The sequence below is a fragment of the Artibeus jamaicensis genome, unplaced genomic scaffold, assembly GCF_021234435.1.
Source record: "Artibeus jamaicensis isolate MK-2021 breed Jamaican fruit bat unplaced genomic scaffold, CSHL_Jam_final contig_490, whole genome shotgun sequence".
NCBI classification, from domain to species: Eukaryota; Metazoa; Chordata; class Mammalia; order Chiroptera; family Phyllostomidae; genus Artibeus; species Artibeus jamaicensis.
The window spans coordinates 22,338,426-22,355,542 of record NW_026521861.1 but is presented as its reverse complement, the minus strand read 5'-3'; the positions used below and the strand labels follow the sequence as shown (position 1 = coordinate 22,355,542).

The 17,117-nt window shown below is 63.4% G+C and overlaps 1 protein-coding gene across 6 annotated transcripts; it reads right to left on the bottom strand.

Annotated features, from left to right (window-relative positions):
- Window positions 1-329: 329 nt before the first annotated feature.
- On the bottom strand, window positions 330-15,586 carry LRRC27 (leucine rich repeat containing 27). 6 transcript variants are annotated; one of them, XM_053668372.1, is made up of 10 exons: window positions 15,458-15,586; window positions 12,497-12,555; window positions 11,993-12,127; window positions 10,384-10,732; window positions 9,462-9,608; window positions 8,512-8,608; window positions 7,482-7,600; window positions 6,597-6,729; window positions 3,483-3,679; window positions 330-1,375 (listed from the first exon to the last, which is right to left on the bottom strand). In XM_053668372.1, exons 1-10 carry the CDS (start codon window positions 15,502-15,504, stop codon window positions 1,345-1,347), a joined length of 1,314 nt encoding a protein of 437 aa, XP_053524347.1. In that variant the 5' UTR covers window positions 15,505-15,586; the 3' UTR covers window positions 330-1,344. The 6 variants fall into 6 exon arrangements, with proteins under 6 accessions (XP_053524347.1, XP_053524348.1, XP_053524349.1 ...); XM_053668373.1 differs by having other exon boundaries at window positions 9,462-9,605; XM_053668374.1 differs by lacking the exon at window positions 15,458-15,586 and adding an exon at window positions 15,037-15,098.
- Window positions 15,587-17,117: the final 1,531 nt, after the last annotated feature.

Here is a 17,117-nt window from a genome sequence, read left to right as displayed (position 1 = left end):
AGAGCCCCAGCTCCCTACAGAGGGGCACGAGGGGAGCCCTAGGCAGCCCCTGCACGGCTTGTCACGTGGCCCCAAGTTATGGAGGGGTGGCGGGGACACGGTCTGGCCTTGTTCATGCACAGCAAGCACAGGAAGGACATGAAAGGAGGGGGTGGGGCACAGTGGAGCAGAGGTGACATCTTTAACACCTGCCTGACCGGCAAGGACCCAGAGGGGCTGTCACTACCAGTGGCCTGAGAAGCACGCACAGCCTGAGGCCACCGGAACCAACCAGCGTGATGCACAGACACAGCTGCAGGGGCGAGATCACGCCTGTCGCCACCACGGGACGCTGACCCTGAATCTTTTATTGACCTGAGAGACATGGACCTGCTGTCCCGCCCACTCGTGCACCGTCCACGCCCTGACGGGGTTGAACCTGCAACCTGGGTGCATCGGGACGGCGCTCTGACCAGCTGAGCTGCCGGCCCAATTCCCACTGCAGCCGTCTGTCAGGGATGGGCTTTGCCGCCCGATGCTGAGATTCTTGGAGCAAAGGGACTTTTGGAAGAAGTGACGTGACTGCAGTTGGGCCCCAGGTGGGACACACGCATCCCAGAGACCACAGGAGGAGGACGGCCTGGGAGCGGCCACCGACGGGGCTCGGCGTCCCTCCCCGGGGGCAGCGTGTGCAGAGGAGCCTGGCTGAGGAGCCAGCGTGAGAGATGGCAAAGGGCTGACCGGGACGGCTTCCGGGCACCCTGGGTGCGGGGGTGGCCCCGGCAGCATTTCACTGTCCCACACTCAGGGCAGGGGTTGGGCACGGGGAAGGGGGAAGGGCAGGGGAGAGTGTGCTGCAGGTGACGGGCCGCTCACCCACGGCCCCTCAAGGCCGTGTAGCGTGGCAGGAGTTGGCGAGTGTATCCCCCGAGCGGAAACAGCCGAGTCAGGGACACCCCGGCTACATTTGCTACATTTGTGGCGGCCGGTTGCTAAAACGAGTGCAGTGGGCCTGGTCTGCAGTGTCCTCTTCCTCCTCTGGAGGCAACTGAAACCTTCAGGGCTCCGAGAAGCAACACGGGTGAAAACCCAAAAAGCAGGCTGCCTGCACAGAGAGCTCGGGGAGACCACGGCCCCAGGACCCCGCACGCCCGAGGGAGCCGCCGGCCCCAGCCCGGCTGCCGGGCCGGAGACACGTCTGTCGGTGTGTGTGAGACTTCGCCATCAGCACTTGCAAGCGTTTCCAGGTGCTTAACATTTCTTGTTAGAAAATACGTTCCAAGGCTGCTAGGCCAGCGCGGTGGAAGGTCCCCGGGGAGGGCCAGGCGCTCACGGCGGCTGCTCAGGGCGGACCTGGCTTCTGCTTCACCTCCGCCTCATCCTGGAGCTTTCTGGCCTTTAGGGAAGGAAGGAGGGGATGTTAGCCACCCAGGTGGCCTGGGGCCAGCCTGCTGTGCACTGTCCTGTGAGGGGTGCAGTGTGCTGTCCCTGGGGCCCCAGACCCTGTCCCCTGAGACTTCTACTAGTTGCTTGGCCCTGCCCTCGTGAGGACAGCCACACTCCCAGGGCCCACCCAAGGGTCTCTGTGCACAGATGTCTGCCAGCCAGTGAGGAACGAGAATCCACGCTCCTGCTCCTGCCCTGCACCATCCCGACCAGCTGATGGCCGTGCCACTGGAGACGCACAGCTGCCCAGCAACGTGGAGCTGCAGTGGCCGCCCCGCCCCAGGCACAGAGATGGGCCCAGCATCTCTACAGTGGAGGGAATCCGAGCCTGGGATCTGGCCCAGGCTCTGCTCCAAGAGCCCTGGCCTGCCCGGCCCATCCGGGGGGCCAGGACGTGACGTGGAGACAGGTGGCCTGCAGGTGGCCAGTGCCAGCAGGAAGGGGCAGGCCCCTCCCACCTCTGCCCTGGGAAGCTGGCCTAGTGTGTCTGCAGTGCCAGCCCTCCCACCCCAGGGAGGGCCTGTCCTCAAGGGGCCTTGGTCCCGTCTCCCTGGGGCACAACCTGGACCTCCGCCTGTGGCACAGGCTCTGTCATCGGGGCAGACGTGCTGCAGGCTCGGAAACACGGGGTTGTGTCCTCACAGCCAGGGAACGTTAGATGCTGCTAACCCCCTGCTTCCGTGTTCTCCCTAAAACACCTGTATTCTCTGTGGGATTAAACGCATTTCGCTTTCTCCATACTTGTCCCTGAGTCCTCTCCCCATGCAAGTCCTCGGACAGGCCTGTCTCCCCTGCACAGACCCCGGGCCCCTGGCTCCCTACCTGGTGCACGGAGGGGCTCCCCATCCTGGACCTTGACTCCCTCCCTCTCTGCCCACCCCTTGTTTGGGAGTACCCATTCCACAGATGCTCCCACTCGGAGAAGGGCGGTACAGGAAGTAACTTTCTAAGTCCTTTCTTTCACGCTGGCCCGGCCGGAAAGCAGTCACAGCAGACCACTGCCAGACTGCGGAGGCAGCCCAGGCTCTCAGGACACGGGGCCTTCGGTCTGGAGACAAGTCCCTTCCTGGGCCTGCGGCGGCCCCCTCTCTGCTCCCGAGGCCTTGCCCAAATTCACCTATCTAGGTTCTTTGTAATTAAAGTGTGTTTTGCCATGTTTTTAACTCAACCCCAGAATCCTCAGTTTTCTGAGTGTCCGTTTCCACGGCTTCTCTCACAGTTGCTGTTTTCTAATGTGGCCCCGAGGGGCTAGTTCTGGTCTCAGTCTTGTTTCCCGCGATGTCTTTCTGTCCGAACACACTTCCCCCGGATCTGTTGGCCTCAACCTTGCTCCGACTGGGCCGACTCTGCGGAACGAGGCACCCAGCCCACCACTAAACCCGGGGGCTGCTGGTGGGCGGGGCTTTCAGCTGGGAGGTGGGCCTGCTGGTCAGGTTGGGACAGGGGACACCCAGGGCCAGGGTTCCAAGGTCCTTTGTGTTGTCAGCCAACGTCCTGGGAGAGGACCCCGGAGGTTCGAGACTGACCCCGGCTGTGGAGGCCCGATCCCCACCACCAAGCGTGCTCAGAAGGGTCCCACAGCCTCCTGGGGACTGGGGGGCTTCCCAGATGGACCTCTCTAGACCTCACGGCCCAAGTCTCTGGCTGGGTGGGTGGGTATCAGGGAGCTGAGCAGGGTGGGCTGGGGCCTGGGGCCCTGGCATGGGCCTGGCCAGACCCAGCTCTCAGTCCATTTTCAGCCTCACAGTCTATGCTGTTGGGGCCTGTGGAAGGGGCTGCTGGCTCTCGTGGGGACGCCTCTTGGCTGCCCTCACGCTCCCCACTAGGTGACATCCTTGTTTCCGGGGCAAGGCCCCTGGCCTGTGCGTTAGGGTGCAGGCTCAGGGGCTGGAACAAAGGCCCCAGTGATGCCGGCTCTGGAGTGGAGTAGTGTGCCAAAGACCCCGACGACTGTTCAGGGCTGCAGTCTGGCACGCCCCGGCCCACGTGGGCCTTCACCTCTGGGCCTGTCACGGCTGCCGCGGACCTGCCATTACATGCGCATTCCAGACAAGCACCTCTGTTCATGTCCCACTGGCCAGACGGTGGTCACGTGAGGTTGGGAGGCGTGCCTTTGGCAGGTGGCCTGTGCTCTGACATGCGACACCAGGAGCGTTGCCCCTGTCACAGTGGAGTTGCCACAGGCCCCGTCCCCCAGAGCCAAACAACATGCTTGCTGCCAACGGCACCACTCTCCTCTCTCGGGCCAGGGGTCCTGTGGGCAGTGTAAACAGATGTCGTTGGACAGGGGTCCTTGGTGACCACGTCTCAGAAAAACAGCCGCTAACTGGGATCCTGTCCTAAAACACCTGCCCGCCTATCCGCCCTCACCACGGTGTCTCGGGAGCCCTCGCCCTGCGTGCTGCCCGCCACACCCCCCACCCCTCCAGGTCGGACTCTCAGGCCCGTGTCTGCGTGTCTGCGCTGGCGCGACCACAGCTGCTCAGAGGTGCAGACTCCCCTGCTGTTGGTCATGGCCCAGCCACAGGCCGGTGGCTGCGGAGGTGGGGATGGCCAGCCGTGTGGAAAGACAAGAGTGAAACTGGCTAATGGGGGTGCCGTATGCCCCTCCATTCCTGGGGATTTGAACCCCTTCTCCCCCGGCCTCCCAATTCCCGGACAGGTGAAGGCAGCGAGCGAGTGATGCAGAACGAGATGCAGAGCGGGGGCCCATCTCCCTGCCCGCATGGCCCCAGCTCAGGGGCTGCAGCAGAGCTGGGCCTTCAAGGGTGGCGCCAGGGGACACGGCACTTCGGTCTCCTTCCAGGGACAGCGTGCCCCCTGCCTCGTGTCCGGAGACCCAGCTGGGAATCGGACACTGAACGTTCCCTGAGAAACTGGACGGGATGTTCTGAGCACAGAAGAGCAGAACCAGGCATGACAGCGCCCAGTAGCCCAGGGGCCCCGGAGGGGGCAGCCGGCTTCGGGTTCACACGTGGGGGTCACTGCAGTGCCGCCACTACCCCTCATCTCCCCGAGCCTCAGTTTCTGACCTGGGAGGGGGGTACCGCCTTCCTCACTCGGAAGCTGTGCTGCTCCTGGACTGGTCCCACCAGCCTGGCCACTGTGGCTTCCTGCTGGCTACTCTCTGTGTGTCCCCGGAGTGTCCCTTGCAGTTAGAGGGCGCAGGACCACAGCCCAGAACACAAGGGCCAGTGCTCAGGTCCCACGCTCCAGAGACTCTTGTTGAAACAGACTCACTGCACCCCAGCTTCTCGCCGAGCCTCGCGCAGTTCCATTGCGTGGCCTCGGCGACTGTCTGGCGGTGTCTGGCGCCAGCCCGCTGTCCCGCCTGCCCTCTTTGTTGTTGGGTGCTTATGCAAACTATTGTGTTTTTAATGTTAAATTCCACTCATCCATCGCTGTGTGCCGTAAATGACTGACTTGGGGCACTGACCTTGTACCCAAGACTCTGCTGTAACTGCGTATTAGTCACATCACTTCTTGGTCGACTTTTGGAACCATCTGCCTGGACGGTGACGTGAGCTGAGGACAGACAGTTTCTTCTCTCCCCCCTTAAGCAGGATGCCATTTCCCTTCCTGTGTCACCGTGACTGTTGGGGCCTCCCATCCGACACTGGAGGGGACAGCGAGAGGCTTGCCCTTGTTCCTGACTGGGGCAGGGGGTGGGGGAAGCATCTGGTGTCTCGCCAGAGTGTGACATCGGCTGCAGTGTTTGTAGATGCTCTTGGTCAAGTTCACAAAGTCCCCTCCGTGCCCAGTTTGCCGAGAGTTTTACATGAACAGACGGTGGATCCTGTCATTTGCTTGCCCTGCTTCGGTTACAGGGTCGCGGGGTTCCTCCTCCTCAGTCTGTGGGTGTGAAGGTCAGGCAAACCGGCTGTGCACCTGCCTCGCACACCTGGATGGGCCCCCGGTCGTGGTGCACAGGTCTCCCTACACACCTCGGGCTCGGTCTGCGGGTCCCTCTCATGTGGTGTCTCCCTCTGGGTTTGGTGTCAGGGTCGTGCTGGCCTCAGAGGGACCACCAAGTGTCCCCTCGGCTCCATCCTCTGGAGAGATGGCAAAGAGTTAGTTCTGTGACATCTTCCTTAAATGTGCAGTGGGATTCAAACCACCCACGAACCTGTTCAATGTTATCAATTCTTCTTTAACAGATACCGGCCGACTCAAATTTGTTCTTGTGTGTTTTCACAGATGGTGTCTCTTAAGGATTTGGTCCGTTTCAAGTAGGTTATCAAATTTGTGAGCACATAGGGGCGCTCACCACACAAACAGATTCTGGAGTCGAAGCTGGGGGTAGTGGACTGAGCACACGTTTGGAAGCTCTGAGAGGCAGGGCTGGGGGTGCCGAGGGCCAGGCCACACAACACACTGCGCCTGGACGGTGCTGGGCGGGCCTGAGGAGCAGGGTTTTCCGGGCGGGGCAGCGTCTCCGTGAAGTGGCCCAGACCCTGCTTGGGCCTCAGGGGAGCGGGGACACGAGATGGAGCCCTGGGACGGGTTGTGGGGACGGTGCCGCTGGCTCTGGGAACAGGCTCAGTGCAGCCCAGCACCAGTGGACCTGCAGAGCAGGCAAGTTTTCGAGAACAGAGGTGCAGAGGCCCCTGGGGTCGGCTTTGGCGATGCGCTGAGGCCTGGTAATGCAGGGGGGGCAGCAGCCCCTTTCACGGGCTGGGCGGGCCCAAGTGTCATCTGCGATGGGTGGGACACAGTAGGCGCTTATCCAGCACAGTAGGTGCTTATCCAGCCCTGTGGAAGGGTGGACACTTCCGCCGGCTGCGTGGAGGGGGGCTATCCATTTTACACAGTCCACCAGGCCCGGCCTCGGCCCCAGTTGGTCCCCTGCGCGGCGGCAGCCCTGGGCCCTATGGGCCCTGCCAGTGAGAATCCCACAGACACCCCCCCCCCCCCCCCACTGCGCAGGTGCTGGTAGTGGAGCTGCGGCCAAGCCCCTGGGCTGGCTCAGGGCCTCTGAAGGCTCACATGTGGTACAGATGCGCGCTCCTCTCCCGGAACAATCGCCCTTCGGAGACCGACCTCCACGGTAACGCCCAGGAGCCCCCGCCACCAGGATTTCAGAAAGCAGGAGCTCTGCAAAGCGTGGCAAGCCCACCCCTGCCCAGTTTCGGTAACACCACTAGTCTGAAGCAGAGCCGACCAGCACTCACGCCGTCCGAGTCCTGCGCAGCCTTCCGTATGGCCCCGAGCGGAGCCGTCCCTCCAAAGGCTGCTCTCCGCTGCTCCCGCACTTGCCGGAGGTGCCATCTCAGCCTTTCCTCCAGCGCCCCCTGGTGGCCGGCTCTGCGGAGACCCAGGGTCTTGCGCTCAGGCTGCTGTCAGAATTGCTGCTCCGAGCAGAACTTTCTTTCCTCCCTCAGGCCTGTTCACTGCCGAAAGGTTGTGACAACGAGGCCACCGGAGGCCACCCACCCCTCCTTGCAGGCCTGGGTGTCTCCCCCAACGGTGCCCTGGGACACAAGCTGCTGGTGCCCACCCTGACTGGGGGAACAGCACAGTCGCTAAGTGCTACGCAGTCAGGGCCAGTGGCGGTGGCAAAGGTGTGTCTGCTTTCACGCCAGGAACACAGCGCTGGCAAACCCTCACCACAGGAGCAGGATGCTGCACTAAAGCAGCCTCCTAAACACAGGTGCCCTGCCGGCACCAGGGCTCCGGGTTCGTCCCCTCTGAGGCACACGCAGTGGAGCTGGGGTGGCAGAAAGGGCCCGTGGCCCTGGCGGCCCTGCGGATGGCCATGGAGTGGGTCCGTCCCGCCTCAGTGAGTCGGGCTGAGAAGGCCTGACAGTGAAGGGATGTGGGGGACGCAGACCCCGAGCAGCTGCTGTCCCTGCAGGGAGGGGTCCCCAGGGAATGAGCGGAGGCAGTGTGGGACGGTCCTGCCTGCCATCCTTTCTACCTGAGTCCCCACAGGTCTGGGCCCCGCCCATCAGGTGCTGGTGGAGAGCCAAGGCCCTGGAGCCAGGGTGGGGAGGTGGGGCGGTGCGGGGCTGAGCTCTGGGAGCATCCACACCCCCCCGCCCAGCCCAAGGACCAACCTCAGCGTGTCACCTGCTCGCAGGGACCTCTCTTTGCTTTGTGCCCTCTGTCCAGGTAGGTTCGCTGGTGCTCTCGCCTTGTCTGGCATGTCTGTAGCAAAGGGAACTTCCGATGCCACCTAGAGAAACGCGACAAGGCGCTCTTAGGGTTCCAGGAGCTGCCACCATGAGCAAAGACGCTGTCCCCGAGGACACCGATGGGTGGCCATCAGGACAGCAGCCCCTGCCCTGTGGTCATCCTGGGCCTTGGCCTCGGGCTGGATATCCTGCTGCGAGCGCCAGCCCAGGGCAGGGAGCTGCAGGAAGGCCCCCGCCGTGCCCGGGATGCTCCCGGGAGGCCGAGCGGCCCGTGAGGCACCAGGGCTCTGGCCTTCTGTGCTGATTTGACCTTGTTCTCAGCCCCGAGTTTCACGCAAAAACGTGGCCAACAGCAGGCAGAGAGCCTGTCACTGGTGTCGAGCTGGGGCTCCCCCACCCTCCTTGGCCGGCCAGACGCCACGCCAGGCGGCCTCCAAACCGCCCTGTGGATCTGGCCCTGCGCTGCCCGGGGGTTTCATGGGCCGGTGACGAGGGTGGAGGCCTTCTGCCTCTGACCGCTGGCCCGCCCAGGCCTCGATGCTCTGCTCAGGTGAGCTGCCCCTCCCCATCTCCACGTGGCCGAGGCAGCTGCCTCTCACAGGACTTTGGTGTTAGGACTGGCAGAGTCCTGGCAGCAGAGGCCAGTCCACTGTGTACAGCCTGGACACAAGGGCCCCGACCAACCCACACAGCCCACTGCTGTCCCCTGTGGACGAGTCTGAGAACCAGGCAGCCACCCCCTTCGGAGAACTCCCACGCCGTGGGAGCAGTTGCCCCGGACTTGGGAACCAAGGGCACGACCTCCTGGTGGCTGAGAGGACCACGGGCAGAGACCCGGCAAGACCGCACCGCGCTGCAGGGTTGACTGGCCACGCACAAGCCCAGCACTCGGCCTCGCAGCTGCCGCAGGCCCCCCACCCCGCGTGCCGCACCTCCGGCCCACACCACACACCAGCACCCGCCCAGGAGGCCGGCGTCTGCCCAGCTCCTCCTCCTTCCTCTTCATCGCCTGGGCCTGCTCCCGCCACTCCTGCAGCACCTGCTGGTCTCTGGAGAAAGACATCATGTCAGTCGGGGGGAGATGACTGCGACCCTTACGAGCATTTCTGCTGCCAGCTGTAAAGCTTCACACGAGAGCCTTTTACTTCCGGTCCATCCGTCCAGAGGGCGGTCACTGGCCTGACGCGCACCTCGGGCAGAGCTGGGCAGGCCGAGGCTCTCTGGGCAGCAGGGGAAGCAGGCGCTCCCGGGCCTCCCCCAGGTGAGGCAACAGGAGGCCAGGCCCTGGGAGGGTTTATTCACAACGGGCCCCCCACAGTGGAGGGGCAGGGGCCCCGGGGGCAGCACAGGAGACGGTGGGGCTACAGCCACCCCAGGTCCCTGGATGAGGGAAGGAGTGGCTGCCAGAACCCCACAGTGAGACGTGCGGTGCAGGCCCCAGGGGCACTCACAGGGAGGGGCGGGGCAGAAAGTGCTCCCTCCTGCCCCCCTCCTCTCCAGCCTCGGGCTGGGGCTCCCCACTGGCCAAACCAGAAAGGGAGAGGTCCCTGGGCACTGTGGGCGAGGTCCATGCTGGCCTGCAGGCCTCCCGAGGCCCAGAGCACGGGGGGGGGGGGGCGGCGGCCAGCAGGACAGGACCGGGCAGGGCGAGCTGCGGGGCGAGTGCAGCAGACCCAGCAAGGCCGGGCCGAGAGCCGACAGGACCGATGAAAACTTTTAAATAACATTCTTTAGAATTACCTGCCAGCCAGGTAACTGAAAGGAGAGGAGAGCGGATCAGGGAAGAACGAGAAATCAAAGGCAAGTAGAGAAAGAAGGCAGACAGCGTGGGGGGGCAGGGCAGGGACGAGGTGCTCGGGGAGGGGGACCTGTGGGGGGGAGGGGACCCGGGCCACAGCTGACCTCCGGCGCTGCTCCACCAGCGCCTGCTTCTCCTGGAGCTCCCGGAGCGCCGCTGCCCGCCTCTCCTCCAGCTGCCCTGCCCAGCTCACTGCCGGGTTCGCTGAAGCCAGGCCTGGCTGGGCGCCCCTGAGGGAGGGCGCCGTCCTTCTGGAACGACATGGGGTTGCAGCCGAGAGCACCTAACCAACCCACGAGGAACATGCAGCCAGAGACACACGTCAGGACACAAACAGGACCGGAGAGCTGGGCTCACGGCCACCTGCATGCGGGGCCGGCCATGGCAGCCCCGATGGCGTGCCCTCTACTCCCACCCCAAGCGCCAGGTGACCCCAGGGCTGCGGACTCTGACACCCCCGAGTGACCTGGACGCTCCTAACAAAAATGATGGGGTGGGGGGAGGTTTCTGACAGCAAAGGCCCAGACAACCCTGCCCTGAGTGAACAGTGAAGGACCAATGGCCGGCAGCCTTGGAAACCGCATGACCTGCTTCCGTGCTTCCGAGGCCGCGATCGATGACACTGCAAACGTTTTTGTTTGAAAAGCTGCCCACAAAACAGGTGAGAGGGGGGTGCTGTGAGCACCTGGCCACCTTTCCTTTGGGCGGAAGGGTCCTAGGCCCTGGCCTGCTCAGACTGACCACTCAACACAGCAGACGGCACAGACAGCACCTGTGTGCAGTGCACACACGTGCACATGCCACACCGTGAACACACGGGCCGTGCACATGGACACTCACACACACACTCAGACACAGGGGACTAGGGCTCTTCTGTTGTGTAGCCCCCCATCGGGGCCGTGAGGGGGCGACTGGGACCCAAAGCCCGGCTGGCACCACCGTGCAGCTGACCGGCAGACACCCCGCCCCCGGTGTTTTCACAGACAGCAAGTAGCTCTCAACTTTGCCTGGACTTTGGGGTCGCACCTGAGGGTGTGTCTGCGGCCGGGGCGCCCGTCCCCCCGGCCACGCAGCATGGCTCGCAAGTTTGGAGGCAACTCGACCGCCAGGAGCTGGCCCTGCAGGACCTCTGCCTGCTCCTTCTCCACGATCTCCTGCCGCAGCTTCCAGAAGCGCCTGAGCTCCCCCTCGGTCGGCCAGTCCTCGCAGGGCCCCGGGCACCTCCGGAGCTTGCTCGGGTCCACCGCTTCCGCCAGCCTGCTCCCCTCTGGCCCCTGAGAATTTGTGGTCTCTCTGCTGGGTGCACATTCTTTGGGTAAATCCCACTGGGGACGTGGCTGCTGGTTTGGGGTTGTCTTTTCAGGGGGTGAAATTGCTGGTAAGACAAAACCCCGATTCAGTCGACTGTGCTGCAGCACCGGCCCCGCCCAGGGTCTCGTGCTCCATGCAAACCCAGGCCAGCGAAGGTTCGGTCTGGCGGCTGCCCACATCTGCTAGTTACCCTTATTTTCACCCGACCGGGCGCCCACGTACGTGCCTGCTGCGTCTGTCTGGCAACGCGCTTGTGGACTTTAAAACATGCTCATCTCTAGCTCTAGGTAAACTGAGAGCAAACTGGCCTGCAATGTATCATCCACGGTCTCTGCCAGGTTCTGCGTTAGGCCTGGGAGCCACAGTGTCTCAGACGGGGGTCTCCTGGTCACCTGTGGCCCCTGCTCCATGCACACAGATGCTCGACAGGCTGGGGGGCCCACCAAACCTGGGTCAGCGCGGGCTCCCTGGGCACGCGGCCGTGCCCACCTCAGACACACTCTCGACAGCACTGACCGCCGCCAGGCTCCTCCTGTAACTGACTGCAGCCTCAGCCTTTCGAGCCTCCCACTCGAGCTTCCCACTCCCTCCCCTTCTCTGGTCGGTGCACGTCTGGCACATTCAATGGCACAGACTCCAACGTAAAAACCCAAAGTGCAGCAGGGCCCACAGGCAACGAGGGGGCGGTGGTCTCAGGTGCCAGTCCCTGTGCCTGCCACTGGCTGAAACACTGCACTCTGAAAAGCCTTTCTCCACGCCAGGGGTGGGCCGTTGCTTCCTCGCAAAGACGCTTTCTCTACACACCGTGTCCGGTAGGTGGAACCAGCAAAGGCTTCGGGTCATCGCTGTGCTCACCCTGCACGGCCCCGTGGCCGGGGTCTCCTGTGGGACATGTGCTGGGGCCACACAGGACCCATGACACACATGTGCATGGGTCAGTACGCTCTGGACACCACGTGCTCCGACCACTAAGTGCTCAGGGCTGGTGTTTTTAAAGAAAAATGGTTAAAAACCGGGCAACCATGGCCTGAGAAGGAGCAACTGTTTAAACAGTGACCTCATGGTGCTGGGGTGAGGACTGTTTCATGACATGCATGCCAGGGAACTTGCACTCAAACCCACCCAGACTGGCACCGAAATGGGCCCGGAGGATGCCCACGGGAGCACGGGGCCAGGAAAGATGTGGCCCCGCTGGCCGGCGGAAAGGCCCGCGTGTGACCCGAGTGCCAGGAGAGTCCAGCAAGGACGAGGCGGGCTCCCGGGGCCCCGGCTGCAAGGAGCGCTAACTCCAGTCTCAGCCAATCACAGCAACTGTCCTACCAACCTCGAGGCGCTGGCTCTGTGGCGCAGGCGCGCAGGAAGCTCAGGATGGCCGCCGGGCCCTTCTGCACCACGAGCTGGGGCGGGAACTCCACGGGGCAGCGCCTCAGGTTCAGGGCCCTCAGCGTCCTCACGTTGCCTGCAGAGGGAAAGCCGGGGGCGCCTCACAGACCACCCGTGCGCTGGGGACGCGGGGGAGCGGACGGCGACCGTCTGCACGCAGGGAGAACAAGACCCTGCTGAGAATTCTGGGTGAAATGATGTGCCAGAGCTCTGACATTTACTTAAAGAAAACTCTGCAAAGGGGGCGGACTCCTCGATGAAGACCAGCCCGGCTAACGAATTAAGTTAGTTAAACAGGTGGAAGCAGCAGCGGCAGCCCTCAGGGGAAAATCAGGGCACAAAGCCGACAGCGTACACAACCCCAACGCCCGACCCAAGACACGGTCCGCAGCCCCCCACGACCGCGTTTCACAGCCTCCTCTCACGGGGTCGCTGTAGCACTCACCCAGCTCCACAGGTAACATTTTGATGGGGTTGCTCTCCAAAAGCAAAGTTTTCAAGTACCTTTAAGACAAAACAAAAAAGGCATCATTTAAAAAGCAGAAAAATCAAGTGACCCCCCCCCCAAGCGACGCCACGCCGCTCCGTGTCTTCAGGTGAAGGGGGTGGTCTGCAGAGTGAGCAGGCCCGGGATCCCCCAGCTCCTCTGACCAGGCCCACAGCGTTCCGGTCTTAAAACTGCCTTTGAAGCCAGCGAGCCACAGGCCACAGCCCCAGGCTCTGGGGGCCTCCCGGCTTCTGCAAGTCACTCGTGTCTGAACTGGGGTTGCCCTTGCCCACGTCCAACCTGGACCCGCCGCTCCTTCGTCCAGCCTCGTCCAGGCGTCACCCCTTTACTAGGGGCTGCTGCAGTGGCTTCACTGCTGGCCCCTTGCCCCTCCATGCAGCCAGGTCAAATCCCACCCATCCACTCAAAATGTCAGAATGAAATCCACCACAGCAGCCACGGCCTGTGAGCGGGGCCAACCCTCTGTGACTGCGCCCCACCCACTGTCCCGCCCCACCTCCCTTCGCCCTCCCATGCCCAGCACACGCCCGCCCCAGGGCCTTTGGGTGCTTCCTTTGGCCGGAGGCACTGACACAGAGGAAGGGCCTCTGCCGTCTCTCAGAAGGTGCCCACGGAGAGGGAACACTAGCAGGGGGACTGGGCCCTGAAGGTGCAGGGCCAGGAGGGGCGGGGCCTCGCAGTGCATGGTGCTCCCGGAGGCAGTGCCTGTGCGAAGTGGACAGCGAGGCGTGGCATCTGATCTGGATGTGGGGGTGCCGGGGGTCCCTGGAGCCTGAGCGGCAGGAGTGCACACACACACACACACACACACACTTTTCCAAAAAGGGAGTCCTCACTGTTTGCCAGGAAGCAGCAGGACACACGGGGGCCCACAGGGGCCAAGGGCCTGGCTGGGCCTCCGACCCTCCAGGCGGCTTCACACCGAGTCACAGGTGGAAGCAGGCCCTGCGGAGCCGACACAGCTGGCTCATCAAAGGCACCGTGGCCGCCGGCATCCTCTGCACTTCTAAGTGTCCTGTGCACTCCGCCTTCACACCTCTTGGCTGGCTTCAAAAACACTACAAAGCTATTCTATTCTGAACTCAAACTTCATCCAGGGCAAGGCCCTCAGCAGCTGCCAGGCAGGCAGGCGGGCAGGCTGAAGGGCTGGGGTCCGGCCTGGTGCGGGCGACGTGCCTGTGAGAGCCCACCCCAGAGGGCAGCGCCTCGATCCTGTTGTGCCGCAGGTCCAGCCAGGTGAGGCTCGGCAGCAGCTGGAAGAAGTCTGAGGGAATGGCACGCAGGGCGTTTCTCTGAAGATGCAGTTGCTTCCAGGGGAGAAAAAGACGTTTCAAAGACAGCGCGTCCTGAACGCATTCCCAACAGAGCCACTAGGCACTGCAGTCGCGTGGATTGCACGGAAGAGAACCCGTGACGCTCCACCTTCAGTAGCTTCACCAGCAGACATGAGACTGGACACGAGTCTCCGGGGCCCAGGGTGCATCCTGACCTGCAGACACTGCCTCCCTGCACGCTGGCGGCTCACACACCGCCGTGCGCACATGACGCTTCTAAAATGCCCTCGAACACCAAACTCTCCCTCCTGGGTCCCACAGGAAGCCCGCCCAGTGAGGGGACAACGCACGCGTCTGGGCCCAGGGACGTGTCCCAAGGAAAGAGCAGGACACACCCTAAGTGATCCGCTGTGTCGCAACCTGTGGTCAGCAGCCACACGAGGATAACCCCAAACCACTGGTTCAGGGCGCTGGACACCTCGAGCCAGTGGGGTCCAGCCACCAGCACAAAGGAGGCAGCGGCTCAGGAGGGAGGGGACAGAGTCCTGGGCACCGATGGTGAACTGCACATGTGACGTCACAGTCCCAGTGCGAAGGGTGATGGGGAAGTCATGACGCCTCCACTGCTGCTGCGTGTGTGCTCACGTTCCATTGTTGCACATGCGTGTAAGCTGCTCTACCGGTAGGCACAGGCTCTCACTACACTGGCCTGGGAGCCAGACTTTCTGGGTTCAAATCTAGCTCTTGAAACCTGTTAGCTGTGTGACTCTGAACAAATTCCCAAACCTCTCTGGGCTGGAGTCCTCACCCGTGAAGTGGGTCACAGGACCCACCTCCCCGGTGCCCCAGGGGAGCAGAGCACAGCACAAAGCAATGCCCGGTCAGCACCCATCGCAATGGTGCTGCCATTTCTACCGCAGACCCTGAGTCCAGCGGGTGCCACCACGCTGCTGGGTACACTCAGGGGTGTCAGTTGACACCAGGACAGCACAGTGCGTTGAATGCATGCTGGGTAGTGGATGCGGTGCTTTGTGTGCCTTATCACTGGACCCTTCCAACCACCCATGGGGACTCGCTCACTCCCACCTTCCAGGGGAAGACAGATGAGGACCTGCTGACCACAGGGCCGCCGGAACATGGGGTGAGCACCCTCACTGCTTCCCAGCGCAGTTGGGCTCAGCTGGTACCTTACCCCAAACTCACAGGTGGTGATGGGCTCGCCTGGCAAAGCGCCAGGCGTGGGACATCGGCAAAGCGTCGGTGAGAAGCAGTCTCCACTGGTACAGTGTTGCCTGGGGTTTTAGGGTTTTGTGTTTTAAATGAGAGACCGGGGGTGTTTCCAGCCATGGTGCCTGCCACCACCGACTCTTTGGTGCCCGAGACTATCTTGAGGAGAGAAGGCATCAGAGTCCAAACCTGCAAGGGGCCCACACTGGCTGGTCCCCATGACTGGGTCTCTCATTTATACGAAACAGTACACAGAACCCTGCAGAACTCTAGCTCATTCTAGAATTTCTCCCCTGAAGAGAAGGCTGCCAGTGAAAGCTGGGGGGTGGGGTGGGGAGGCCACTCATTTGCATCTGCACAGAGTGGGGCACACAACACCCCAAGACTCACTGCTTACTTTAAGGGTGGGGATTTTAAGGACGTCTCCCAGGTGCTGAAGTCCATTTTGACTCAGGTCTAGAACTGGCTGGGAGGAGAAGAAGGCCCCCGGCACCCTCCCATGACTGTCTTTGGAGGGGGAGGCCGGCGGGCTCCCCACAAGAGCGGTGCTGCTCTCCAACCTGGCGCTGCTCTCTGGGGCCGCAGCCCCAGCGCGGGTTCCCTCCATCTGTCGGCAGGAGGACACGACCCTGCGGGGCCACGGCGCACCTGGAGACAGGAGGGGACACAGCACAGTTAGGACCGCTGCTCGTTCACGGGTGGCAGGGCTAGCTGAATGGCCGGTCCGCTTACCAAACCCTCCTTTTAAATCAGTATCATAAAGTTGACTTGTGAGTAAAGTTGACTCTTAAGAAATGCCTGGAACGCGGGAAGGTTCAGATTACAAGGTCCTGCCGCTCACTCGATCCCATGGAATCCTCCGATGTAACTTTCAACGCCCGGGAAGCGCAGAACGGGAACGGCTGTGTCAGAGAGGAAACAGGTCGGACCGAGTCCAAGTCCGAGTCCGCCGACCACGCGTTCCTTCCCAAGACCAGGCTTAAGGCACCGCCCTGACGGCGTGCAGACGACTCGGCGGTGCGGGCCGGGGTCGGGCCCGGGTAGACGCGGCGCTTCCCTGCACGGCCCTTCCCGGAGCCCCCGCCAGGGACAAGGTCTGGAAACCGGGAGCAGCACATTCACGAGCGCGGCGGGCGCCGCCGAGGCCGCTCCAGGTGCCCCGAGCGCCCCGCCTTGGTTGCTCGCAACGGGCCGGGCGGTCCAGGCCCCGGGGCGCGACCTGCCCCGGGCACCGCCTTCTTCCCGCCGCCCGCCCCAGCCGGCCAGCTACGCGCCCCTCTCACCAGCGGCGCCCCCCTCACTGGCACACCTGGCCGCCGCCCGCGCTCGCGCGGAGATGCAGCGGAACAATGGAGGCTGCGGGAGCCCGCGGTCGCCATGGAGACGCGGGCCGTACGGGGCCCCGCAGGCGCCAAGCCGCGCGGGCAGCGTGGTGCGCGTGCGCTCCGGGCCCCTGCGGGCCGCAGCGCTCTGCAGGGTCCCAGCGCTGGCTCGCCTCCCGCGATCTCCGGGGCCGGAGCGAGAGTGCCGGATCCCGGAGAGTCACGGAGCCCGAGGATACCGGGCCCCTGGGAGCAGCCGCCTGAGCGCAAGGGAAAGTCGGCGGAGGGCCCGCCGCCGCTGTCCAGAACTCGAAAGCCCTCCCGTGTCTACCTGGGCGCCTCACGGGCAGACCTGGGTCCTCCAGAGTCACGGGGGTGCAGTCACAGGGGCAGCGGGCACACCCCTCGGCTCCACCCGTGGGTGCAGGGCGTGTCAGGCAGGGGGATTTGGAGGTAAACTGGGGACAGAGGACCTGCCGCAAACTGGACGCCTGGAGCTCGGGCCGGAGCCCCGAGATGGATCGGTCACGGCGTGTCCTGCGGAAGCTGCGCCATCCCTCACCCAGGACACAGCCTTCGCCCCCCACCCCGGAGCTGGAGAAGCAGGAAGCTGCTTTCCTGTCTCCCACCAATGAGGACCATGGGCCACAGCCACACCTGGGCGCCGGCCCTGCCCTTCCAAGTGTAAAGATAAAGATGTCAGGGCTTCTGCCCCCCAACACCGATCCCACGCGA